Genomic DNA, 25,909 nt, shown 5'->3' with positions numbered 1-25,909 from the left:
CCATTTCATAATCGCTACTTGGAGGTAAGTAAACTTAAATGGCGACTTTACTTCCAAGTTGCCGATGTTCCGTACTTAAGTAGACTCTGAGATCAGAAAAATAACAAAATGGCAGATATTGCTGGTGTAGTTAATTTTGTAGACGAAATTGAAGAGATCCAGGGAATTATTCAGTACGTTTTGCCTAATCCTCGGCGTATTATAAGAGATGCACGGAACTTAGTTGAATTTTATACAGAAAATGAGTTCAGAAAGCGATATAGATTCGACAAACATACAGTATTAGATGTGTTGACGATGTTTGAAGACGAATTACAGAAATATAATAATCGAGGATCACCCATACCTCCAATAATACAGTTGCTAATTTCGTTAATTTTTTTTCTGTTTGCTTTATATCACATCGTCACAGATAGGTCTTATGACGAGGAATGGGAAGGTAGCGGTCGTGGCCTTAATTAAGGTACAGCCCCAGCATTTGCCTGGTGTGAACGTGGGAAACCACGGAAAACTACCTTCAGGGCTGCCGACAGTGTGGTTCGAACGCACTCTCTCTCGGATGCAAGCTCACAGTCGAGCACCCCTAACCGCACGGACAACTCGCCCGGTCGTTAAGATATTATGCTAAAATTATTGTTACTATAGCGCAAAGTTTTTACACTTTCTACTCATCGTGTTATCTAGTTAGGTTAAGGGAAGATCAGTACAGATTAATGCATTCTTATGGTAAATACAATAGCCTTTTCCACTTCCATGGTTTTCAGGTAACTTCCACATTGATTTCGCTGATTTATGAGGAGTAAGCCAGCCCTCAGTATGTAGAATAATCAGAAGAATATTGATCCTGGCTGCCCGAAAGAGACCACAGTTTGTTTCGTTCCCAAATGAAGCTGAATGTCAAAATAATGTGCGATGTGTGTATAAAAGATTCCGATTCCCTGGAGTGGTTGCAACTATTGATTGCACCCATGTACCAATAATAAGTCCATATTGCAACCATGCTGAGGTTTTCCGTAATAGGAAAGGAATTTTTAGTTTCAATTGTCAGGGCATAGTCAACCACGAGATGAAGTGTATTGATTTCGTTTTCAGCTGTATCTTTCTTCTCTTTCACTAGTTCTAGTAACACCTCCCTTTCATAGTTGTTGAAGGCTGGCAATTTTTTCTTTCCATCCATCGTCGAGAAACAAAAATTAACTGTATTAACTGTATTGGATTGAGTTTAAAGTTCAATGCGATCTATAACGCAGGAGACAGCTGAATTTCTTCTTCTTCTAATTCTTTATTAAGAAAAAACATTGAGTGATGGGAGACGCTCCACTGCTCTTCCATTGTTTTCATTGCCAACTTCATATCTAATTCTTCACATCGTAACTTACCAAAGTCTACTTACGCCAGAGTCTACTTTGTAAAAGTTGCGTCTATGAAACAGACTTCCACGAAACTCAACTAAGTGAACTTACGTAAGTCGAAGTCAAAGTCTCGTTCATGAATACGACCCTAAATCTAATCCTACACACAGGATTACCTGGTTTAAGTTCTTCTACCACAATAATTTCGTAGCCTTTTGTATGGAACTGTAAAGATGATGTTCTTTTAGCACTGTACGCTGCCTTCGTCATTTCTTATCATCAATATTTCCCTTTTCACAAAATTTATTAACTAATCTATGAACTGTGCCAAAACTTGAAACTTGAACACTTGGGAATTTCTCTTGAAATAATCTAACAGCATGAGCAAATTCTGTATAGACATATGAATCATAAATAAACACTCAATGTGCAGTAGAATAATTAGGCATATTATTATTATTTTCCCATTTATTCTCACTTTGTACACAGGTGTTGCTCTCACCGAAACAAGAAACCAATTGCACTGCAAGAGAAAGCCAGAAACTGTAGTCACTGCATGCTTCCCTCCATCCCAAGCAACTGTTGGCTTAGTCACTCTCAGCCGCCGCTCTGGTTCCAAGATAATTAGATGACCCAGTAGAAAGAATAGCGAGATCAGAGTTCAAAGAATGCGCGAGTAGGGCATCACCAATAAAAAGAGTGAAATGGGGTTAAACAATAGAATTCAGAGAAAAGGGTGAAATATGTATATAAGTGCTTTGTAGTCCTGAAGTCCAACAAGTAGCACAGGTCAAGAGCAAAGGGAATTCTAAACATAATGTACATACTAATACATCAAAGTTTTCCGGCAATGCAAGAATAAGAAAGGGCTAGGACTGTGAAGGTAATGTCCATGGCCTTGTAAGGAACAGCCCCAGCATTTGCCTGGTGTGAAAATGGGGAAACCATGAAAAACCACCATAATGTTTAATTTAGAACATCAGTAGAGGACAATCAAATACTGCTCCAAAATTCTTCCCAGTTCCATATGTATTTTGGTGCTTTAAAACTTGAAAAATATGGACTGTTGATATGGTTGAAAACCATTTACTATTCTGTCAAGTTTACTGTCTACACTATGTTTCTTACCTCTTGCTCATTGCACAGATTCTTGCTTATGTCCTGCGTACAATCCACTTTAACAATTTTCACAGCATTATTTGCAATGAACTTCTTGCCAAGTTCTTCCCATGTAGGTGCTAATCGCTTGCAGTGTCCACACCTAGAAAATATTCATGTATTTCTGTAAGTGACCTTTATGCACTCTGCTGTGCTGGTAATTTGGTATGCAGAAAATATTATTTTATTTTAATTGATTAACTTTGAATTCATGGCTGCCCCTCAATATAGCTCACCAAAGGTACATACATACATACATACATACATACATACATACATACATACATACATACATACATACATACATACATACATACATACATACAGCATGTAACGAGTCATCCAGAACAAATTCAACAATGGATGCAAACAAAAGTGTGAAGAGAGAAAACAGTAAAAAGGATAGTATTATGACAGCTAAGTGAACATTTGCAATGTTATATAAAAGAATAAGTTAGGAAGCATACAAATGGTTTTTCAATATACAAATGGAGCCTTTAAGGGCTGTTAGAGACATCTTTTATAATATTTACTAGAAGGCCTAATTTATTACAATTGATGAAGAAGAATTTTGGGATGGTTCCTGGGGCTTGAATTAGTAAACTAACAACTTCTACTTCGCAAAGATGATACTTCTGTTCATAGTAATCTACAGCTGGTTCGCATATAATTTTTTTCCTCCCTGTCAATGTTTTCAGGCTGGTTGGTATCCACCTCAAATCCGACAGACGGTCCAGTATGTGGGTCTTTCCACAAGTTTCTTAATAAACAATGATATCAAATCATCTTATGCTATCTTGTGCAGAACAACCTAGAATCTCTTCAAGTTCAACATATCCTCATTTTCTCAAACTTTCAGCTAATGATCTCAATGTGAGGTGCCACAGATTTCATAGTGCTTTCTCACACGTGCAGAAGCCAAGGACAAGTACAAGAGTTTCTATCTCGTCACATCTGTGAGTTCGGGTTTTGTCCTGACTTCATCCAGGTACAGCTCGTACTGGCAATACACTACAGATCATCTTAATTCCTTCCCTTCATTCAGAAAGAAGAGCCCTACATAATTTGAAATCCATTTATTTGTAGGTGTGTACACTCTATAAAATCACTCCTTTTCTTTTATGCTGTAGGTTACATCACAAATCAAATTCACGATCTTGCAATATTGTCCCTGACAGAGTAAGCAAGTGACTTTGATTCAGTCTGCGTGAATAAAATACCTGCCACTCAGAGTGCCCTGGACATCCTGTCACTTGAGCAAGGTTACTGAACACCTGTTATCTGTTGACCTTGATTCATACGCTGGCGAACAATAGAAAGGAAGACTCTACAGCTGACTGAACCGTGTGTATTTTAATGTGTGCGTGTGTCGAAACTACAATTTCGGCATATTTATTTTACGAGTAAGTGATTATCTGAAATATTCTAAATGACGTATCTACTAGCCAATAACACGTTACTTCTGCTTTTTTTTTTTTTTTTTTTACATCAGCACAGCAGACGTTGCTTGTAAGTGATATTTATTCCCCTATCTTTACTCTTTCGCTCCTCCTAATTCCTTTTGCCTCTTTATTGTATATGGGACTTAAGTTCGCAATTCTCGCATTCCAGTTGCCCATCAATATCATCCCTGCTTCTTCATACTTCTCCTGGATCCCATTAATTTCCACTATCAGCTCCTCTAAGAAACTATCATTTACATATGCTGAGCCACTAGGGTGGTTGTATAAAAAGGCCAGGCATACCTCTTTAAGCTCGCCCCCACCTAGCTTAACCCTAACCCAAATCACCCCTTCCACCTGATTTTCTAAAACTTCAATCATATCACATATTCTTTCCTTTATTAGCAATGCTATTCCGCCTGGGTTTCTTCCCCTCCTCCCCCGTTTTTTCTTCGTTATGTTCCTTACCACAAACCCTTTCCACGTCATACTCCTTCCTTCTCCTAACCATGTCTCCAAAAGGGCCACAATGTCAAACCTCTCCACTACTTTTATCACTCCCCCCCCATTACCCAATTTAGTACCCCTTCAATATTTACATATCCTATTTTCCAATATAGCTATTTATTCCCCTCTCCATCCTCTACCCTTCCTCCCTTAAATTTATTTCCTTCTGTTGTGTTGATCATTCTACTTCTCGTTACCCACGCTCCTTCTCTCTCAGCTCCCCCTTCTTCCTTTTTATTCATTTTGGCACTCTCCTTACTAGCCTTGTCGTCCTGCCCTTTGTTTTTCTTACTCCACAAGTCTTTTAGGCTCCTTCCCCTACCCAGACATTCTTGGCATCTTCTTTCTTCTCCTTCCACAGCTCCACTTACGTGTAACAGCACCAATCCCTCCTCCCTCGGTGATCTTCCCAATGCTCCTTCCTCCTCTGGACACTGGACTTCGGTCACTTTGTCACAGTTATTCACTACTGCGTCAGCACACTTGGCACTTGCTTCGACATTCCTTTCACCTTCACCCGCCAATTGTTCGCTACCCTGCTGATGTTTGTCATTCATTTCCTGGAGCTTGTTCACTCCCCCCACACGTGACCAACGGCCGTTTCCAGCTACCAACTGCAGACATCTAATATGTGCTCTCAAACCTTGCTTTGCCGCTACCCAAAGATGTTTCCTCAAAATTCTCAGTTCTTTAATTGCTTCACTACCAATATCACTTTTCGACCACACTTTCTCCCCTTTTAGATTTCCTGCGTTCCTTAACATAATATCCGCCATCGGAGTGGATAATAGCGACATTTTAATGGGCCTATTGCCGTTCCTTCTCCCCACTCTATACACATCATCAATGTCAACCTCGCTGAAGGTGATATCCATTTTGTTTTGCACCATGTCCACCACCTTATACACTAAGTCTACTTTATTTTCTCTGGCCCCTTCTTGTATTCCATAAATGTTTTTCCTTCTTCTTTCCTGATCACCATTAATTCTTTCCATCTTCATCTTTACCAGCTCCTCCTCCAGGTTTCTGATCTTCTTCCGCAGTATTTCTACCTCTTCTCTGTTGTTTTCCACCTTCCTCTTTAGTTCTTTCATCTCCTCCTTGATGCATTGCTTAATATCCTCAGCCTGGTTTGTTACCAGATCCCGTACTTGGTCTGCCTGACAAGCCTCCTTCACCAGCTCCTTTATTCCTCAATTTCTTCCCATCCAAGAGTGCCCACATTACCTGGACCTGGTCCTGGGTTCGTCTCCACTCCCCCTAACATTAGCAACACTGCCACCACCACTGCTACAAGCAACACTGGCATTAACCCCTCTTTTGTATCCTTCGTCTTCTTATCCTTTATCTCCTTGCTCTTCTATCTGCTCTGCCAACTTCCTATCGCAGCTCTATATTGTTGCAAGGTGTTCCCCATTCCGCAGCACTCACTCAGCACATCCGTTCTGTCCGCTTGCTTATTCAAGACTGATGATGATAATAATAATAATAATAATAATTATTGTTATTATTATATAAAAATTTGAAGAAGGTATACTGTGTGTATATATATAAATGGTCACTAATTACAGAACTGATTGTTTAGAAATGAGAGGGAGCAGCTAAAAATTATCCTATTACATGTTCCTTTCAATGTTCATGTCCTTTTATATATGGCTTGATTTGCATTATTTTTTCCTTTCCTTATTCCTTACTATGGATTGGCTCTTCCATGATCAACAAATAGAAAAAAGTAAGTTAGCACCCAACAACTTCTCAAACCACTCATTCCAAAATACTGAAGACAAATTTCAATTATCTAAATTAGTGATGTAATTGGGAAATTATCTTACCATGGAGCAAAGAATTTGACAAATGTGATTCCTTTTGCAATACCATGCTCAAAATTCTCTCCTGAAAAAGAAGCCACAGGACTTCCATTATCTTGCTCAACATTTTCCACAGATGCTCCAGAATGTTCAGGACCCAACATACGGGAAACAAATGCTTTCAGTTCCTCTGAAGTTCTTTGTCCCTGGTACTTCTCCACCTAGATTAAGAACATTTCAATATTAAACATTTTAAATATTTAAACAAAATTCAATAATTCTTCAATTTCTTGCTGGTTAACTACTATAATGTGTATGCCATTCTAACGTCACAAAGAAAGGGCTTTCAATAAAAATATTATAAACAGACCTCAAGATTTTTTTTTGACCTAGGTGCCAGTTCTGAAAACCAAGCACCACAATAACACAAATATAATGTGATACAGAGGCCTACATGCTTTGGCCTTTAATTGTAGTTACTGGCATAAAAATGTACAAACAGTGTACAGACTACCCCTCGAAGATACAGCAGTATGAGGCTAAATAAGTGAAGTTGTACAAAGCATCAGTGTGTGTTCTGTGTGCTATATTTCAATGTACATCTTGTAGTTTGAGCATCAAAATAATAATTTTTCACTGTACCCTCTTTAGTCCCAAAGAAATGATTAATGACACACAACCTGGAAAAGCTCTTTATTTACAAGATTTTGGGTATAGAAATGAGGCGCAAGCGTGAAACAAAAAAAAAAAAAAAGTTTACTCTTGCATGCAATTTTACTAGGGGTATCATATATGATACTGTAATGGTTATAGCGTCCGCCATGCCAACTTGCTAAGAACTGGTGACGTCACCATTTTGGCCCACCTGCTTAATCTTCGACAATACCAATCACAAACAACGCTTAAGTGCTAGAACGGCCCCCTCTCGCTTCCGCCCGTGGTAGCGCAGCATAGGACTATGGAAATTACAAGACGATTAACCTGGAGTCTTCCATCTCGTGAGGTTCCTGGGTACATCCAGCATCCGGACTGTTCTGGAAGGACTGGCACAGATATATAAGACAGGAGTGACTTTCCTGGGTTGGAGTAGGTGTAGTTCAGTCGTGAGCTCAGTCAGTGAGTGACTGCCAGTGCTGTGAAGTGCGTGAACTGCCATGACTGTCGGACTAGCATGCTACAGTGCGGACTGACGGCGAATGAGAGAACATGTAGCCGTGTGAGGTGCGTCCTGTGTAGGCGCGCGCGAACTGCGTAGTGTGGGGCCGCTTTTGAAATAGAGTGTACACTGCCCTAGGGTGCAAATGCGTGTGACTTTGCGACATAACTGCTTAGCTTGTAAGAGTAATCTGTTGTGTTATAACAAGTGAGAAACTAAGAGAGAGATACAGAGCATGAACTGAGTGAAAGTTCTGTGCTCGTTAGTCCTGGGTAGTTTTAGTGCTTAGTTAATAAATCTTAGTATAGAAGCTACCAGTCTACTGTTAATTTATCTTACTACCCCACCAACTCGTCACAATACCTTGGGTTTCAACCAGGAAAATCTTAGCAGCAAATGTAGTCATTTGTTTTCCAATTTTGTACGATTTGGCAAGTTTTAATACTTTAAATAATAATAGACAGATATAACAGACACATTTTAATACAAGTTAAACTTTCAACATCCACAAAATTTTATAAAAACGTAAAAATATCCACCATGCAGTTTTAAATTGATTAGAAATGGAATGATGTAATATCATGAATGATTATAATATGGACATGCATCATATCTAAATACATAATTAACTGTAAACCATCACAAAATATAAAAGACAAATGAAGCAAATAATGTTGAAAAGGTCATACCGAACAGGGAACAGTCAGATTCGAAGAATTTATTTTCCCATTTAAAATTTCTGGGATCATGTTAGCTTCCCTATTTTATATTTCTGGGATCAATTCAGTTTCCCTTTTTAAGCTTCTGGGAAGAAATTATTTTTCCATTTTAAATTTCTGGGATAAATTTCTTTTTCCATATTACATTTCTGGATTCCTTTTCTTTTCACATTTTAATTTTGTGGGATCAATTTCTTTTCACAATGTAATTTCTGGAATATTTCTTTTCACATTTTCTATTTTTGGAAAAAGTTTATTTTTCCAAATCAGTCAGCTAATAATAATAATAATAATAATAATAATAATAATAATAATAATAATAATAATAATAATAATAATAATAATTCAGTAGTATAGATGCCTTTTGCGGCACTCACAAGAAAACCGATCGTGACAAATGAGCATTCAAAAAAAGAGAATAGACATTAGCAATGACGAATTGCACTCTCATTTCACAAATATTGATAATTTCTTTAAAAAATATATGAAGTGTGCGATTTGCAAATACTGTTGCTGTAGGAAAATATGCACCATCATTTCTGTCCACTTCACATTTTGGCCGCTGGGGTGCCTGTTTTATGTAATTATAACTTGGGTAGTAAAATAACTAACGATGGCAGAAGTAAGGAGGACATAAAATGCAGGCTAGCACAAGCAAGGAAGGGCTTTCTTAAGAAAAGAAATTTGCTCACTTCGAAAACATTGATATAGGAATTAGAAAAATGTTTTTGAAGACTTTCATTTGGAGCGTGGCATTGTATGGAAGTAAACTCACTCAGAAAGAAAGAGAACAGAAGCTTCTGAAATGTGGTGTTACCAAGGTATGAATATGACAAGCAGATTAGAGCAGATGTAGGATGCAGCAGTTATGTAGAAATGAAAAGGTTAGAACAGGATAGGGTGGCATGGGGAACTGCATCACACCAGTCTATGGACTGATGACTGAAACAACAACCTCTTGTTGAAGATCAATAAAAATTAAAAGATAAAATACAATTTTATTAATATATTATCCTAATTATATATTATCTATAGAGACTGGAATTTGTCTATCTGCCTATTTTATTCCTGTGTTCAGAAACATAGGCTTTTGAGACATAAATCAGTTTTAGGGTCTTTTTAGCTACATTTTATTGGTTTTATTGCACCAATAAATGCCTATTTTGGGGGTTTGTGCCTATTTGGAGTACAAATGCCTCTTTTATGCCTTTTGACTGTATTTTAAAGAAGCCGTTTTTCTTCCAGTGCATTATATAGTAGCTGGTATGCTTGACAGAGTTATCTTCTCATTTCTTAATATCTGTTTACCCCATGAACAAAAATGGGAATTCTTGAAAGTCACCAGAAATAGTGCTTGGGAAATTTCCATCAGGAGAAACAAAGAACAATTTTACCTCGAAGCGTTCAAACCCTCCAACCTCCAAAGACAGATGAAAGAACCAATCAACGTCGAACTATGTTGTACAACCCATATCCCTATACCTTCCTCTCGATGCAAACGTGAACTGTTGTACGCGTACGCTTTATCTTCAAAATAATGTTGTGATTTCTTGTGAAAAAGGAAGAAGTGTTTATGCGGCATTGCCCAAAGAAAAATCGTTGAAGTCCTACTAGCTGAAGCAGTGAATCACAGGGGATCCCTTTCACTACGGATGGAAGGGTAGTCTTCTGCTAAGCTTGCTGTAAGGAGGTAAGTTTGTTTGTTACTTTTATCTTTTTTATGATTGAGAACTACGATAACATTTCATTGTAGAATTTATAGGCCTATTAATTTATGTATTGTGGCAAGTTGGTTTACTGCAATGAACTTTCAATAATTTATATTGCTAAAATGTAAATATTCATTTAATTACTGAATGACGAGTTAGAACGCCGGTAGTCTCTTGTCACAGAGTGGATGAAAATTAAAAATCGCTATTTTGAACTGTGATTCATTTTCTGTGAAAATAGAGATTTACAACTGAAAATCAATGTTAAAAAAGAATCGTGATTAACTTTCACTAGCGCTATGTGTAGGCTCTACAACTCTACTATGCTACCGCTAAGCCTTTGCGCAACATAGTTTGCAGATCCAATGTGGTGCGGTTAGAACGATGTCACAGACGCTAGACATACAACATGGCATGGCTTGGACGATGTCACAGAGTGCTTTACAAGGCTAACAAGACTATATTTACAAGAACAGGCCAGTGAACAGATCGCTGGTCTGGAATAGTGAGGTCCAGTTAGTAACCTTTGTGCTGGAGGCATGCAAAGAAAGTCTGGGAGGGGGGGGAGGTGTAAGCTTGCTAAATTGTGACAAAAAGTAAGGTTATGAGCACCTGCCACAACAATTTCAAATTACGTGGTTTTCTAATTTTCAACAAGGGTGGTAGTCTTGTGGGTACACACGATGCAGGATCTATTGCAGACAACAGAAAATAGTCTTCATGACAGCTAACCCTGCTGACCAAAGCCAGCGAATAGTAACAAATAAAATGTTCACAAATCTGAGATTTATAGTGCCTCTGTTTTAATTCTTCTATGTAAGTAAGAATACTGCTAGAGGCAGCTTGGTGGATCCCTGGCAAGCATAAAGGAATGATTTCTCCTCTACGCTACTCGGGTATCGTTTCACGTAATTCTTATTATTTATTTCACCCGGTGAACTCTACATGATACAGCCAAATTATAACTGAAAATTTTTTGATGACATATTCGATGTAGATTACTAATTCCCTTGTTCCTTAAAGTTGTGTACTTCTGGAAACATCATCTCCAATAGTCCTTTTTTTATGAAACACATGGATGATATATACTAAGTTTTTTGCTAATTAGCCCAACTATAGAAATTTAAGATATAGGAACAATGTAATTTAAGTCAATTTTATTATTTTTCAGATCAAATATGAAAAGAAACCTGTATAGATCAACACAGAAATAGTGGGATGCATCCGACACGAGTACACAAAGCTGTATCAGCGCAGCCTTTCTACCAGTCCACTGTGAACAGCGACCAAACAACAATTTTCTTCAGATCTATGCACTGCAATGGTGGGAGCTAATACACCCCTGCATAAACTGCAGCATCTTCAACCTCCACCAAGCTGCCGGGAGCAGTCACCGAGTTGGAGAAGAGTGGCATGTCCCTGGTGGAGTCATTTAGGATTTTGGAAGAAGTCGGGGAAGTTTTGACCGAACTTGTGAGAAGGTAGCCGCTGTCAGCGAAAATTTCGATAGGGTCCTGCAACAGAATCCAGGATGGAAAGTGCCAGGGTGCTACGAGGTGAGGTAGATGAAACAATTTAACTGAAACCAGATGAAGTGGCTTCATTGAAGTTTTGTCCAATCACTTCATGTGATGCTGAGAGATCTTTCCCTCCGTACAAAAAACATTCTGCATGACAGAATAAGATTGTTACCAGAAAACATTGAAAAGTTGCTTGTAGTAAATTCCTTTTCTAGTAACTGAGTGTGTTATTCAATTATAGGTAATTTTTCATCCCTATTTTGTTGCTTATTTTACACGTTAGTGTTTACCTACATGCCTATTTTGGCTAATTTAAGAGCCTATATGGCTGCCTATTTTAACTGTTTTTAGTGCCTATAATTCTCTCCTGTAATTACACTGTACAACAACAACAAAAAAAGTTGAATGTTTCCTTCACTTCGTGAGTCAATTCCTACTAATTTAGAGTTGAGAAAAATGAATATCACAAAGAATTTTTTTTATTAGCTTTAGTTTCTGTGATATTCAATAACTGGAAGTATTTTATTTTAATGGATTGAGAGAAAACGATACATTTTAATTATATATGCCAACAACATTGAAAGTCTATCTGAAACTTTTAAAATGACAGTAACATTCTAAGAGTTGTTAATACCTAGCAGGTGGTTGGGGGTGAAGAGAAGCATGTGGTGGCTTCTTGAGATCATTGTCTTTTTGCTTGCCTCTTGTAAGCAAGTTCTGGAGTATCCCTACACAGAAACCAGCAGTAATCCACAAGCATTGCTTCATTCCAGAGGCCTTGATATCTTTGTTCCATTATAGAAATATCCTGATGTAACCTTTCTCCGTGTTCATCACTGACAGCTCCACAACTAGGAGGGAAAAAGTCTAGGTGGGAGTAGAGAAAATGGATTTTAAAAGACATGTTGCATCCGAGTTGATGGTATTTTTGCAGAAGCACTGTCACAAACTGAGTGTAGTTATCATCTCTTGTGTTGCCTCAAAATCCATGAATAACTCCCTTGAAAGCTTCCCAAGCTTCCTTTTCTTTCCCCTCCAAAACTCGTTCAAATGCAGGATCCTTTATAAGTCGACGAATCTGTGGCGCAACAAAAATACCTTCCTTAACTTTTGCATCATTTAATGTAGGAGATTTGTCTCTTAAGTACAGTATGCGCTAAAATATCCAGTACTCATTTTCGTGCAGTGTGCATGCGCACGCCTGAGTGTCTTCGTGTTGTTACATCGCCATGATGAATTGTTGGTTGTGAAAAGAATGTTGTGCTCTGTGACTGGAAGTGACAATGGGTCTCACGACGGAGAAAAAAAGTGTTTATAGTGGAGTATTATTTTCGCTCGTATGGAAACGGTTATCAAGGTGGGCCGAGTTTAAAGTTAGTGGCAGAACAATATTGTTAACACTTCAATAAGCCAGCACCTAGCAACACAGTTATTTTATCTACTGTTAAAAAATTTAGTCTTACGGGTAGTGTATTGTGTCAATGCAAGGGAAGCTCTGGTAGGCCAGTAACTGTGTCCACAAACGAAAATCATGGATGTGTCCTCAATCCGGTGTTGCAGTCTCCAAAGTGAAGTCTTTGGCGAACAGCCCTGAAATTAAACATCAGTTCTCTACGTCACTTTGACGATTGTTTAAAGACATAGGTGGATTTCCGTACCGAATACAGGTTGGGCAACGATTGACAGAGCACGATAGGCATGTCAGGGTGGAATATTGTGCACAAATTTTGGTCATGGTGTACAAGGATCCAGATTTCTTGTTCAACGTGCGGTTCTCTGACGAAAGTCACATTCACTTGGACGGTTTTATCAATCGCCAAACAAACTAGCTTTCTTAGTTTCGAGAGGCCAGAAACCGCTACATAATGTGCGTGACAATTTGATGTGCAATGTCAGGAAACGGTGTGCTAGGTCCATATTTCATAGAGAATGATGACGGTGCACCTTCTACTGTTAACCAGGAACGCTATAGGAACATGGTGATCAGGTCATTTATTCAGGATCTAAGAAGGTTTTGTCATGCCAAAAACATGCAGATGAATAGACAGTGTTCCAATAAGACGCGGGGACCTGCCACACCACTCGACAGACTATGGCTATTCTGCAAGAAACCTTTCCAGGACAAGTAATTTTCCGCGGGGCCGAGTTCCCCTACCTATCACATTCCCCCGATCTCACACCACCTGATGCTTATGTGTGGGGAATGTTAAAGGAGCAAATTTTCAATTGTCCAGATCCACCCAAAACTGTGCCTGCATTACGTCAGAAGATCGTTTCGTTCTTCGGGACTCTGCAGAACCTATGTTCCAGAATATGTTGGAAAATCTGCGTGATCGTTATGAACACTGCCTACAGCACAATGGAACACATTTTGAACATTTACACTATCATCTCGATAAGTAAGGTAATGACAATAAGACTAACATAATTTCCAGTATTTTGGCGCATACTGTACTTGAAGACCTGTCCTTCTTGGTTCATATCTTTGACAACATTTTTCATCAAACCGAGCTTTATATGTAACGGTGGAAGAAGAACATCTTTTGGGTCCCCAAGCAGCTCAGCAACATTTTTCTCGCCTGAATTAAGATTTCTTGTACGCCAGCCTGCTTTAATATAATGCGATTTTCTATCCCTACTGTTCCACATACATAAAAAGCAGCAGTATATAGTGTACCCCAGTTGCATTCCTAAGACTACAGCTATGACTTTTAGATCGCCACAGATTTCCCACTTGTGTTCAGTGTATTTGATTGTGCCGAGGAGGGCTGTCATGTTTGCATAAGTCTCCTTCATGTGAACTCCATGACCAACAGGAATAGATGGAAGGTGGTTGCCGTTGTGAAGTAATAGAGCTTTCAAACTAAGCTTGGAGGCATCTATTAATAGCCTCCATTCAGTTGGATCATGGTTCAAATTCAAACTTTTCAAACCATTAATGTTGCAGCAAAAAAACAAGAATGTTTTTCTTCCGAGAAAAAAAAAAGAAAAAAAAGAAAAAGAAAAAGAAAGAAAAAAAGCAGTTCCCTCTGATGTTGTCTGTACTGTGAGAATCTGACATCATGGAGAAGATTCCACTGTTGTAGTCTTGACCCTAGAAGTTCTGCCTTATCCTGTGTTAAGTGAAGGTCTCAAACGAGATCACTCAATTCCGCTTGATTCAGTCTGTGCAGTTTATCATCTTTTTCCTCAAAATCAGGGTCATGAGATGAGTAAGGCTTGTTAGGTACTTCTACTTCTATGCTGTCTTCATTTTCTATTTCCATTTCATAATTTTGAGGTGGAGTAGGAACTGGTGAACTATCTGAATGTGGAATAGGTCGAATAGCAGATCGAAGATTTGGTTATTCAACGGTTCCTCTTTTCTTCATTGACAATCCTGACTTAACTGGTGGAGTCAAGCAGAAATAGCAGTCATCTGTATGGTTTGTAGGCTCCTGCCAAACCACAGGCACAGCAAAACCCATAGATCGATTTTTACTTTTCATCCATTCTCATCGTATAACTGAGCACGAGTTGCAACATATATGTGAAGCCCATGACTTATCCTGCTCCCCTATCTTAGGCAGTCTTCACAAGAGGCGTCAGATTGCGTTTCTGTGACAAAAATGTTATTTCACCACAAATGTAACGAAAATTATTCACGGAATTTACACATTTCCGTGGCATGTTGATTTAACAAATTTTACACGTTAAGAGCACTCTAAAACCAGAAATTCTGCACTAATTAAAAAAGAAACTCACAGTCACCAGCAACAGTATTTATGTTTATAACCTACAAACAGCTTTAGAACATTGTGTTTAGCAGTTGACTTCCAAAACAAATTTTCCCAGAAACTAAAAACGTACCTAGGTAGACTCTAAAAAAGTACGTCACTGTATCTCCGAAGCAAGAGCTAATCGGTTATTTTCATGGTGATTTCACCAGGTGGAAGTACGTAAGAATAGGTTATTTTTTGGCCTGAAACATTTTCATTGTTGTACAGTGTTATCTAGGTCTATATATTAAAAGAGTTCACTAACAACAGCTTCGGCAAATCTGTTCATTCATTCTACCGGACCGATTTGCTTCATTTTTGTTTTATTCTCTCTGCAAATACCTGCCAGTGAATCATGAGACATTGATAGGTCTGTAAGTTCAGCCAACTTTGAGTAATCATAAAATCAAGTCATTAAATGTTCACTCCAATAATTGCAGGCGAAGGCTTACCCTAGCCCGCAATACATTCTATACTTAACAGGTTGCTAAGCGACTAACACTTTCATTGATATTATTATAATGTGTTTTCCATCCTTAGTAATGTCACTGCATGCAGCCATGTTTGATTATTACGGTCAAGCGTGAGTGTATGCACTTCCTCTGATCATGGAAGAATACTATTCCCTGCTAGATACTCTTCGATTCTCTAACCTTACCCAGATTCCAAATATATTCAAAAGACGGCAGAGCATTCCTACTAACTTCCATGCTACTAAGAGAAAAAAGTCTATGTACAAACAGACCTTATCATGACATACACCTTAGACATTATCTGGGAACACCTCTTGAAGGATAACCTAGCTACACTAGACATAATGTAGGTCATGTATCTTAAAAAAGTTCTCTGTCTGGTATTTAAAAAAAAATAAAAAAGTTCCTTCGAGACTAACCTATGAGCTCACAAGACAACCATTGTATATAGAACTTGTGATTAAATATACCACTAACTTCTATGCCACAATACAAGCTTCACACAAAAAACTACAGGATAAAAAAGCGAATGTATAGATAAATTTTTACCAATAGATGGTATGATTACATCAGAATGGATAAATTCTGACTATGGACAACGGAATACTATAAGGCTATGTTCATAAAATAATTGAAAAGAGCAGGCAAAACAACATGGCTATGACAGGTATACCAAGACGAGTTATCTGACCTATTTATAATGAATGCTGCGGAGCAGCACGGGTACTCTAGTTATAATTAACAACCTCTCTTCATAAACACAAAACTAATATGTTTGTGAAAATTAACCATTACAGTAGAGAGGATCACTGGGAACAGCTTTCCGTCAGTAATAATAACGCAATCTGCCTTCCTTCGTGCAATATGAAAAGCAAGGTTAAGTCCCAAGGTGATACCTTGGTGATACCTGTAACTACACACGTAAAAGATATTAAAAATAAGTATCAATGCATGATTATCCAAGTCTAATACACTACTTTTATCCATAATATTGTTTGAAACATAGGAATTTTGTTATAATTACCTCTAATTCCAGGTGCAGGTAATCAGCTGTATTTCATACTAACTGGCACTCTATTGTGGCGGGCAGCAAGCTCCAAACAAATGACAATCAAAACGGGCTAGTTACGACACATTGATGCAGCGGGCCACACAAGTTCAAGCACGCCATAGTCTCGAAAAAAATTCAGAACCCAAGATATCACATATGATACCTTGAGGCTGAAGAGGGTACTGGATGGATCAAAATTCTCTATTGCTGGGCTGTTATTAAGACTGTCCGACTCCAAATTATTTATTAGGTTCATTAAATTAAACCCTGTCTCAAAAGCAACATTTGATACAGATCACACTAAAACAGTGAAAAGCAATTTGCTAAATCGGAAATCTCTTGTTTGACTCAACTTTGTTCAAAAGCTCACTTAACTTCATCTCCTTGTCAAGCACTTTGAATTTATCTCATTTGTAGAATGCTTTACTTTACTTTTTGAAAGTCCATGGTAGAACCCACAATTCAGTTCTTAAAATTCTGTGCCTATGTTTTAATCTTGTTTTCCTCAAAACTCTTTAGTTCCTTCCCTTCTAGAGAGGTAAAAGTATCAAATTCCTTGGCACACATTTCAGTGCTATGTTCACTCGAGAAACTTTACCTCTACGAGTTTTGCTCCATCTTGCACCAAAACTTCTTTGTTAGCTTGAAGAGAAGAATTGGTACTACTATTCTACCCTTGTAATTGTATGCTCGTAACTCAACAGAATTAAAATCGTCCTTCCACATAAAAATCCACTGGCAGGTAAAAATTGGGAAATAAAAGTAAAAATTCACAAATACCAAGTTCATTTCATACAGAGTTGAAGCAACATTTGAACTTTAACATGTTAGCTGCCAAGCTATTTTGGCTTCCCTCTCCTTAAGTGTCAAATTGATTTTAACACATTATCTTCATATTTCCTGTTTTGCCAGACCTGTATATAAAATCTAAAAAGGTGGTGGAATGAAATCGATATGTCAATCGGGTCAGTATGTTTACTTTTGGTCACTACAGGCATATAAAATTGACCTGTCAACCTGATTGTGTAGTGGTAATTTAGAAAGATCATTAGCAACCTTAAGTACAAAAATTCAGACATTTTGTAATTTTCCACTTATAAATAATGCATGGTTCTTCTATTTCAGGCCATAAAAATGAATAAAGGTTATCATGAGTAGGTTTGAAATAAAATATCTGCATTGTAATGTATTTTATTCGATTTTTTAAATGTTATTTTGGTTACTGTTATGTAAGATTGTATGGCTGATTAGATTCTGGCCGGCACACATACGTCTCATTTGACATTATTTTGGAAGGGTTGTAAAATCTCTTGCCGACACCAATGAGCAATAGCTTTGAATCAATGACATGTTCAAAGTCTATCTTGCCATCATAGTTTATGTAACCTCCACTAGAATGTGCCAAGCCAATCCGGCAGACAGTTATAACTGCCTAACAACCAGCTGTTGTCAGTTCGATTGGACTGGTGGAAACCTGTACAATTACCTAGGATGTCTGTCTGGTCAGATCCCCATTGCAGCCAATGTGTTAATCCCCTTTAACTTTATGCTTGAAAATTATAAACTAGGCATATACTATCTAATCAAACTTATCAGGACATCTTTATGTAACAGTAAACTGAAGTATACAGTACAGTGAAACCTCAGTGCATTCTTCATTAACACGTTTTCCCGCTTAGCATGTAGTAAATTCCAAGTTCCGATTCTCATCACATTAAATCTGTATAAAAATACCTTACTTATCACGTCACAAATTTTCGTTATTAATGCTTAGTATGATCACATTTTTCCAAGCCCTGAAAATATTAAATGTCATCCCTTGTGAAAGAAAACGTGATTTCCAACTCGGGTCAGAGCCATTGCCACAGTTGCATGCTTACGGGAAAAAGCCTTGAATTCCTGAACTTCACAGGATAAGTTGCACCTTTGGGGAGCAAGCTGTTAGCCTCAGAAATGTTCAGTATTGCTTGCCGGTTAGCAGTGAAATTGCTGAATAACACAGTAAGCTTGTTTGTGCTAGTATTTTCCATTCCATTCAGAAGTATTTTGTATTGAGCAGTAATGTGAAGTGTAGTGAATATTTGTTGCATGATAAGGTAGCCTATATCTGGATTAAGAACATAATCGTGTCAAGTTGATTAGTGTTGTGCATATTTGTCTTGTGATAACCTAGTTATGAATATTTTAGTCTCTTTACTTCTCTGTTATAATATAGGTTTTTTTTTTTTTTTTTTTACCGTTCCTTACCACCCTTAAAGGTATAATCCTGTTTTCACATTCCTTAGCAATTGCTTTCAACACATCTCAGAGTCTGTCTACAATTTTATTTACCGTTTTCCACCGATCATAGTTGCTTTTTAAAAACTCCCTCAATGCCTACTTTATAAGTCATATGGTACTACCTAATAGTCCTACTTATAAGACCTTCCTTTCTATCACATTATTTTTAACTAAGACAAAAACAACTTCATGATCAATAATACCATCTATTACTTTGATTTCTCTATAGAGCTCGTCTGGTTTTACCAGCATCACGTCCAGAATATTCTTCCCTCTAGTTGGTTCCATCACTTTCTGAATTAGCTGCCCTTCCTATATTAACTTTTTTGCCATTTGTTGGTCATGCTTCCTGTTGTTCGCATGACCTTCCCAATTGATATTTGGTAAATTGAGATCTCCCGCTACAATCGTGCTCCTTTCCATATTGTTTCCCCCATAGCTGATTATCTTATCAAATAATTGTGAATCAGCATCAGCGCTAACCTTTCCCGGTCTGTATACTTCAAAACCTATTATCTTTAGAAATGAGCCTTACACCTACAAATTCATGTTTGTCATCTTTAACGATTCTGTAACTTACAAATTCTTCTTTCACCAGAATGAATAATCCCTACCCCCCTACCATTCCTATCTCTACGATACACACTCCAGTTCCATGAGAAAATTTCTGCATCCATTATATCATTTCTCAGCCATGATTCAACTCCTATTACTTTATCTGGTAAGTATATATCTATTAAATTACTTAATTCTATTTCTTTCTTTACAATACTTGCACAGTTCATCAATGCTTCCTAGACCACCCCGTTTTCCTGAATGTACTTCCCTATAACCCTTCTAAACAAATTTCCTAATATATGTAACACTGCGGTATAAGTGAAGGTCATCTAAGATCAGATCCCTATCTCCTACCCACCCATTAGGATCTAGAAATCTCACTCCCTGTTTCCCCACATACCCACTCCATAGTCTCATTTTAATCCCCAATCACCTTCCAGTCAGTATCCCTCCTACACAGTATTCCACTGATAACAATCTCCACTTTCTTAAACTTCACCTGTGCTGCATTTACCAGATCCCACACATCCCCAACCATGTTGTTACTTAGACCTGCTTGCCGTACGTTGTTGGTACCAATGTGAAACACTACCACCTTCTCCTTTCCCTCCTCCTTCTCTTCTACTTTCCTCAACATCTGCCTCACCCTAATTCCTGGATAACACTCTACCCTGGTTCCCTTTACTCTACAGACTTTTCCCCACATGTCCTAGCAATGGAACCCCCATGACCAGAGCCTCAACCCTACCAACCTCATATGATCCCCTCCCCTCCTGGTCAGCCCTCTCTTTCCTGACAGCTGCAGAAGCTACTTCCTCCTCCCTTTTATCCCTCCCATTACCCTGTTAAACCTGTCTTTTCCTATCTTCTACTCTACATTTCCCTTTCCTACCTTTTCCTTTCCTCATCTTCCCTCTGTTGTTCTACCTGGAGTGACTCGTACTGATTTCTCATAGACACCTGTCCTGAATTCTGATCCTGAATAGAGCCCTTAGCCTACAATCTCCTTCGCCTTAAAACATTAGACCACCTGTCTTCTACAATTCCTCCCCTTTCCTTCCTATTCCTCTTTTATACATTCTGTATCCTGCATATACCAGTTATGACACAACTAATTATATTATGCAAACCAAATATACAATACCACACATGCTTACAAACCTTTCTTATTGCATCTTAATCTCAAATACACATTCAAACGCACAGACAAAAAAGAAACCATTGATTACTTTCAAAAATTGCCTAATCTTCACAACAGTGAATGAAAAGACTTAAGACAGATTCCACATTTGCACACGACAAGCTAACTCACCAATCAGATAAAACATCTTTATACACTGAAAACCCTCTCTCATTGTCAACGTTTGGCACAGAAAACAACAGTGAACATAGACAATTTGGAGGCATAACTGCTGTGATCCTCAAGCGTGTGTGTTAAAATACTGTTTACCAAATCGCATTCACCTCTTTCTTCAGCAAATTCTTTTGCTAGGCTTTGTAAAAGCTGGTAACGTCTTAAGAAATCTGATTATGAGGCACCATCTAGTGCGGCAATGATTTTCACTTTATCTAGAAGGATGTTGTTGACAGGGTTGCCGAGAAGGGAAGGAAGATAAAAGAGTTCTGCAGTAGCTTTGAAAAACTTTCCAGCAGGATCATTTTTTGATTGTTTTTACAACATGACAACAGTTTTCTTTGCTACTTGCTTCATCCTACTGCTGGCTGGTTCTTTCCTCTGTTCGCTTAGCGCAGCAAGGTCATTAGTAATTTTATCACTTAATGTGGACTTTTCGATGAGTTGCCACTCCCTCAATAGCTCATGAGCGAATAGATAGGTTGCTTCCTCCAACAAAGTAGTGATCAGATTTACGACAGAACTGCAACGTTCTTTTAGGGCCTGTACTACGACAGCCAGATAAAAGGGCGGTATAAATTTATTTGGCAGTTTGGACATTTATCTGGAAGTTCGGTTGAAAATGCGTACTACGACTTTCGTTTATGTGCAAGCTGGGAAAATATTCTCGAGTATAGCTATGCCGAAGTTGGAAAGGCTGTTAAAGCTCTTACCTGGAACTTCGCTCCTATCGGGGACGCTACTGTAAAGAATCAAGATGGCAACACATCAAGATGAATCTACATCTGAATGATGCTGAGCGAAATTAAGTTGTTACAATGTAATCTATGTATATATTTATGAAGTATGTCATGCTTCCTGTCCAGCTATCACAGAATTCTTCAAGATTTCCCAAGCTAGCAAGTTGTTGCTACTGACTATATCAGTACTACACAAGCAGTCAACAGGGAAGCTTCATGGGTAGCCGTGGTCGTTAGGGCAACGTCGTTTGCTGCTATGCAGTTTTTCGTGTGTTCGAGTCCCAATAGTCTAACATTTTTTTAACTTCTAAATGATAGTCGGTAGGGTACTAGAGGAGATAGTACACATTTCCTAATCAATAAAATGCGTGTCAAAAGCGTGGGTTCTATTCCAAATTTATCCGCGACGCACATATGGAGTAAAGGTATACGACTTTGTTCATGGCGATTCATCCATTGAATGAGGATGTTAAGGAGGTTATATTTCTTTTACTTCATAACAACTTGCTACAAATGTATTTACGCTAAAGTGAGATAAATGCTTGCCAGTTACTATTCTCACATTGTATTGAAAAGAAACTACTTATTCAATGAGCAAACAATAAATTGAATTAATAACAAAATTAATGATCCTACGCTGGATCAGTGGCATTAATCACGAATATAAACTTTACTTTCGCCATAACATGCATCCTCGTAAATAATACTAGACAAAAAAGATACATAACCTGAATCTTAACTTTCGCGTCCAGGTTACATTTTTAGTGTTTTTATTTTCTATAACAGTTTCAGTTACGTTATACAGTTAATTAATTTTAACATTTCTTCGTATGTGTATATTTCAGTCTTAATTCTGTTGTTGACCTGAACTTCCACAATATAGTTTAATAAGAGTCTGATACTGGATTCTAGCAATACAATTTCAAAAGGAATAGAGTTAAACAAACGAAAGCACCAGGGAACACGTATACCACCGCGCTAAATTTCACTATATTTTCAGTAACCTTATTACCAACCCAATAAAAATGTTACTACATCTTCTGCATTACAATACCGTTGTTAAAATCCATTGGTAGTACGCAAGAAAATATTTAACTTCTAGTTTGCAAAACTGCAGCCTACGTATCTGGCTGTTTACCTGACAGTCGTAGTACAGGTCCTAACAAATGTAGCTTCACACTTTATACCATTAATTTTTGCAGGTCTTCCATTAAAACATGCAAGTGCAGCTGAATCTGAATTGCTATTCAACTCTTTGTAATAGCCAGCAATATCTTCCAGATATTCTTCTATATAGAGTATAGATGTCATCCAGGAACCCCAGCAAGTTACAACTAGGGAGGGAAACAACTTCGCTAATTCTTCACCATCTGGACACTCATCCCTTAGGTATCTAACATAATTATGCTTACATTTAAGTGTGTTCAGGTGAGCATGTTTAGTTTCAATGGCACATTGATTTATAACACCAATATAAATGAGAGTTCCTGACAGAAGACCCTTGAGTGTACGAACACAACTCGTCATGTACGTAGCTCCATTCGTTACTATCCCCATAACGTACTTATACTCCACCGAGAATGTTGTGGAAACTTCTACTAATGCCCGACAGCATGCAACCGCATTCACATTTTTCGAGAATCTTGACTCCTGCAAGAAGAAGTGTCAAAGGGCTACCATTTTCCTGAGGAACTCTGAAGAGGATAATGAACACTGCTTCACCCATTCTGTTTGTTGTCTCGTCACAGTGCACAATTATTTTCTTCATGTTTACTGCATCTCTTACACTATTTTCATAATTGTTCTTTGCTTTGGGAACATAATTCTTGCGTAGTGTGTTTGCGAGTGGTAGATTTCCAGCTCCTCGAATAAAAAAAGAATACAAATGATTAGCTGGGTTGAGACTGGCGAGTGGATAGAAATATGCCAGTAATAATGTATTATTTCCTTATCCTCAATATATGTGCTCATCGAAGCTTGCATATTAAAATGGTCAAGCTTATTGAGAAAAATATTTGCTGTTAGGAAGGCTGACACCATACTATTGATGAAGTCGCCTTTATCCGTTTTAACATTTTTGGCATTCTCAAGACTATGTGCGATCGACAACTGCTTTCCTTTGTGTACTTGAGACTGATTGTTTTTCTTATGGGCGTCACTATTCAGGTGTTTGTCGCACAAATTCTTCCTTTCTATGTGACTTCGCATGTTACAAAATTTGCACATCAACACTTGTGCTTTGGAATCAAATACATAAAAAAAAATTCGTGCACATTCTAATGCACGAGAGTGCATCGTAACCTTGGTTGGCTTCCCCATGACTTGAAATGTCTCAGAACAGATGGTAACACAAGACAAACGCAAGAACACGTGACCGGATCTGCACACTGATACGAACCCACGGTCTCGGGATCACTTTTCCCACATCGGTGGGGTCGCGGGTGCGAACTGTATCGCACATGTGGATTTGGCCCTGATTTATAGCCAGATGTCCTTCCTGTTGCCAACCCTATATGGATGGATGTAATCAGTTATTGCGTGTTTCTGTTGTGGTTGGTAGTGTAGTGTGATGTCTGAATATGAAGAATATGAAGAGGAAAGTGTTGGGACAAAAGCTTAATAAATAGAGAAAACGAACTTGCCCCACGATTATGTGTTATACATTTAATGGAAGAATATAGGCCAGAGATGCACTTGCCCCATATCACGGGGCAAGTACGTACCCTGGACATTATAGTGATATTTAATTTCCTAATGGAATATACATTCTCGAAGCATACATTCGAGATACAGCAGTCACACATAATTAACCAGTCAATATGCAGAAGAAGTCTTGTTTTGGTATTGCAATTAGTTTAGATGCATTTAAAACTTAAAATTGCACTTCCATTTTGAGGGTATGCACTTACCCCAACTCACCTTAGTTTATTTTTAATGAAGTTGGCATATATTTTATAACCAGAATTTAATAAATATATGCCTCTGTAGTTTTCACACTCATTTTTGTCACCTTTCTTGAAAATGGGTATAACTATTGCTTTATTCCAGTTTCCAGATGGGTCTTCTCCTTTCCAAATTCTATTTAACAACTGGGTGAATCTTTCTTGGATATATTAGCATGAATATTTGAATAACTCCAAATATAAGCCATCTTCCCCAGGTGTTTTATTGCACTTTAGTGTTTTCTAAACGGAATTAAATTATTAAATCGTGCATGATAGGCCACTAGGTATGCTGAGAATCAAAACAACAAAAATGGCTTTGTCTTCATGGCTGAGGAGTGTTATGAGTGTATTCACTGCTATTATTATTATTATTATTATTATTAGGGATTGTGCCTCGATCTCCGATCATGATCCCATGGACGGAAATATTGTCTAGGTGATATTTATCTTTATAGTAGTTTACAGTTCGCTGGTAAATTGACTTCTTTTCGGCGTCCACCTCTTCGGCCTGGTCAACGTGTGACTCAAAGCGTATCGTGGGATCTAAGATTAGTCCTTGCTTGAAAGGCCATCATGTCAATACGCCTGTTACTCCCGTCGGTAGCTAGGCCAGAGACCTTTTCGTGCACCGTGAAACCGTGATTCCTCAGCGAGGTTGCAATCATGTGTTGTATTGTATGATGGCGGGAATTTCTCAATACCTCCCCGTGAGGGCAGGCTCCCAGGACATGGGCAAGAGTTTCGTGCTCTCAGTGGCAACGCTGACAGAGGGTGTTGTCCTGGGACCTTCCTCGCACAGAGCGAACGGCACACACATTCGCTGTCATCTTGATGGCCTCTCTCCATTTCACACAGGATAAGCCTCGGTGATCTCTTATCCATTTGTTCCCTGGCGTGTATTCCTGGAAGAGTCCAACACCCTTTCCTTTGTGCGGCAACTTCGTATATGACTGAACTTCTCTGTCTTGTATCTGTCAGACCTTCCTTACATTGGGAAGATGGCTATTTTTGGACATAACTCGATCATTCATTTCTATGCCTAGATCTTGCAAACAAATTGTACGTTCTTGTTCCAAGTTCCTAGTTGCATTAATGTAGCCGTTATTTGCAAGCGATAATTTATTACAGATGTTAATGTGCTGTAGTTTGGCTTCCCAAGTGGTGCGAAACAAACCGAGGCCTTTATACTTCCTTTCGGTGTATACCATGTGATCTGGAATGTTTGCTGGTAGTTGTAATAATTCTTTAGTTCCACTCTTTTTAATATTTTATCCGCATCTGATAGAAAAGTTTAAGGTATCTTGTTTAGGGGAGTAACTTGGAGTCAGTAAATAAGAGTTGGTGATATTGAACTATTTCAAATACAGCACTTCCCCCCC

General features: G+C 38.2%; 1 protein-coding gene across 1 annotated transcript in view; it reads right to left on the bottom strand.

Moving 5' to 3' along the window:
* The window catches only part of prtp (pretaporter), a 185,311-nt gene that overhangs the window by 25,910 nt on the left and 133,492 nt on the right, over positions 1 to 25,909 (bottom strand). The window contains exons 6-7 of the mRNA XM_067137723.2: positions 6,292 to 6,488; positions 2,481 to 2,613 (exon numbers count right to left, since the gene is read on the bottom strand). Of these exons, the coding sequence (XP_066993824.1) occupies positions 2,481 to 2,613; positions 6,292 to 6,488 (330 nt within the window). The remainder of the gene's footprint in view (positions 1 to 2,480; positions 2,614 to 6,291; positions 6,489 to 25,909) is intronic.

This window comes from Anabrus simplex, chromosome 1 (genome assembly GCF_040414725.1).
Source record: "Anabrus simplex isolate iqAnaSimp1 chromosome 1, ASM4041472v1, whole genome shotgun sequence".
Classification (NCBI taxonomy): Eukaryota; Metazoa; Arthropoda; class Insecta; order Orthoptera; family Tettigoniidae; genus Anabrus; species Anabrus simplex.
The sequence above is the reverse complement of the archived record's forward strand: the minus strand, read 5'-3'. Positions and strand labels throughout refer to the sequence as shown.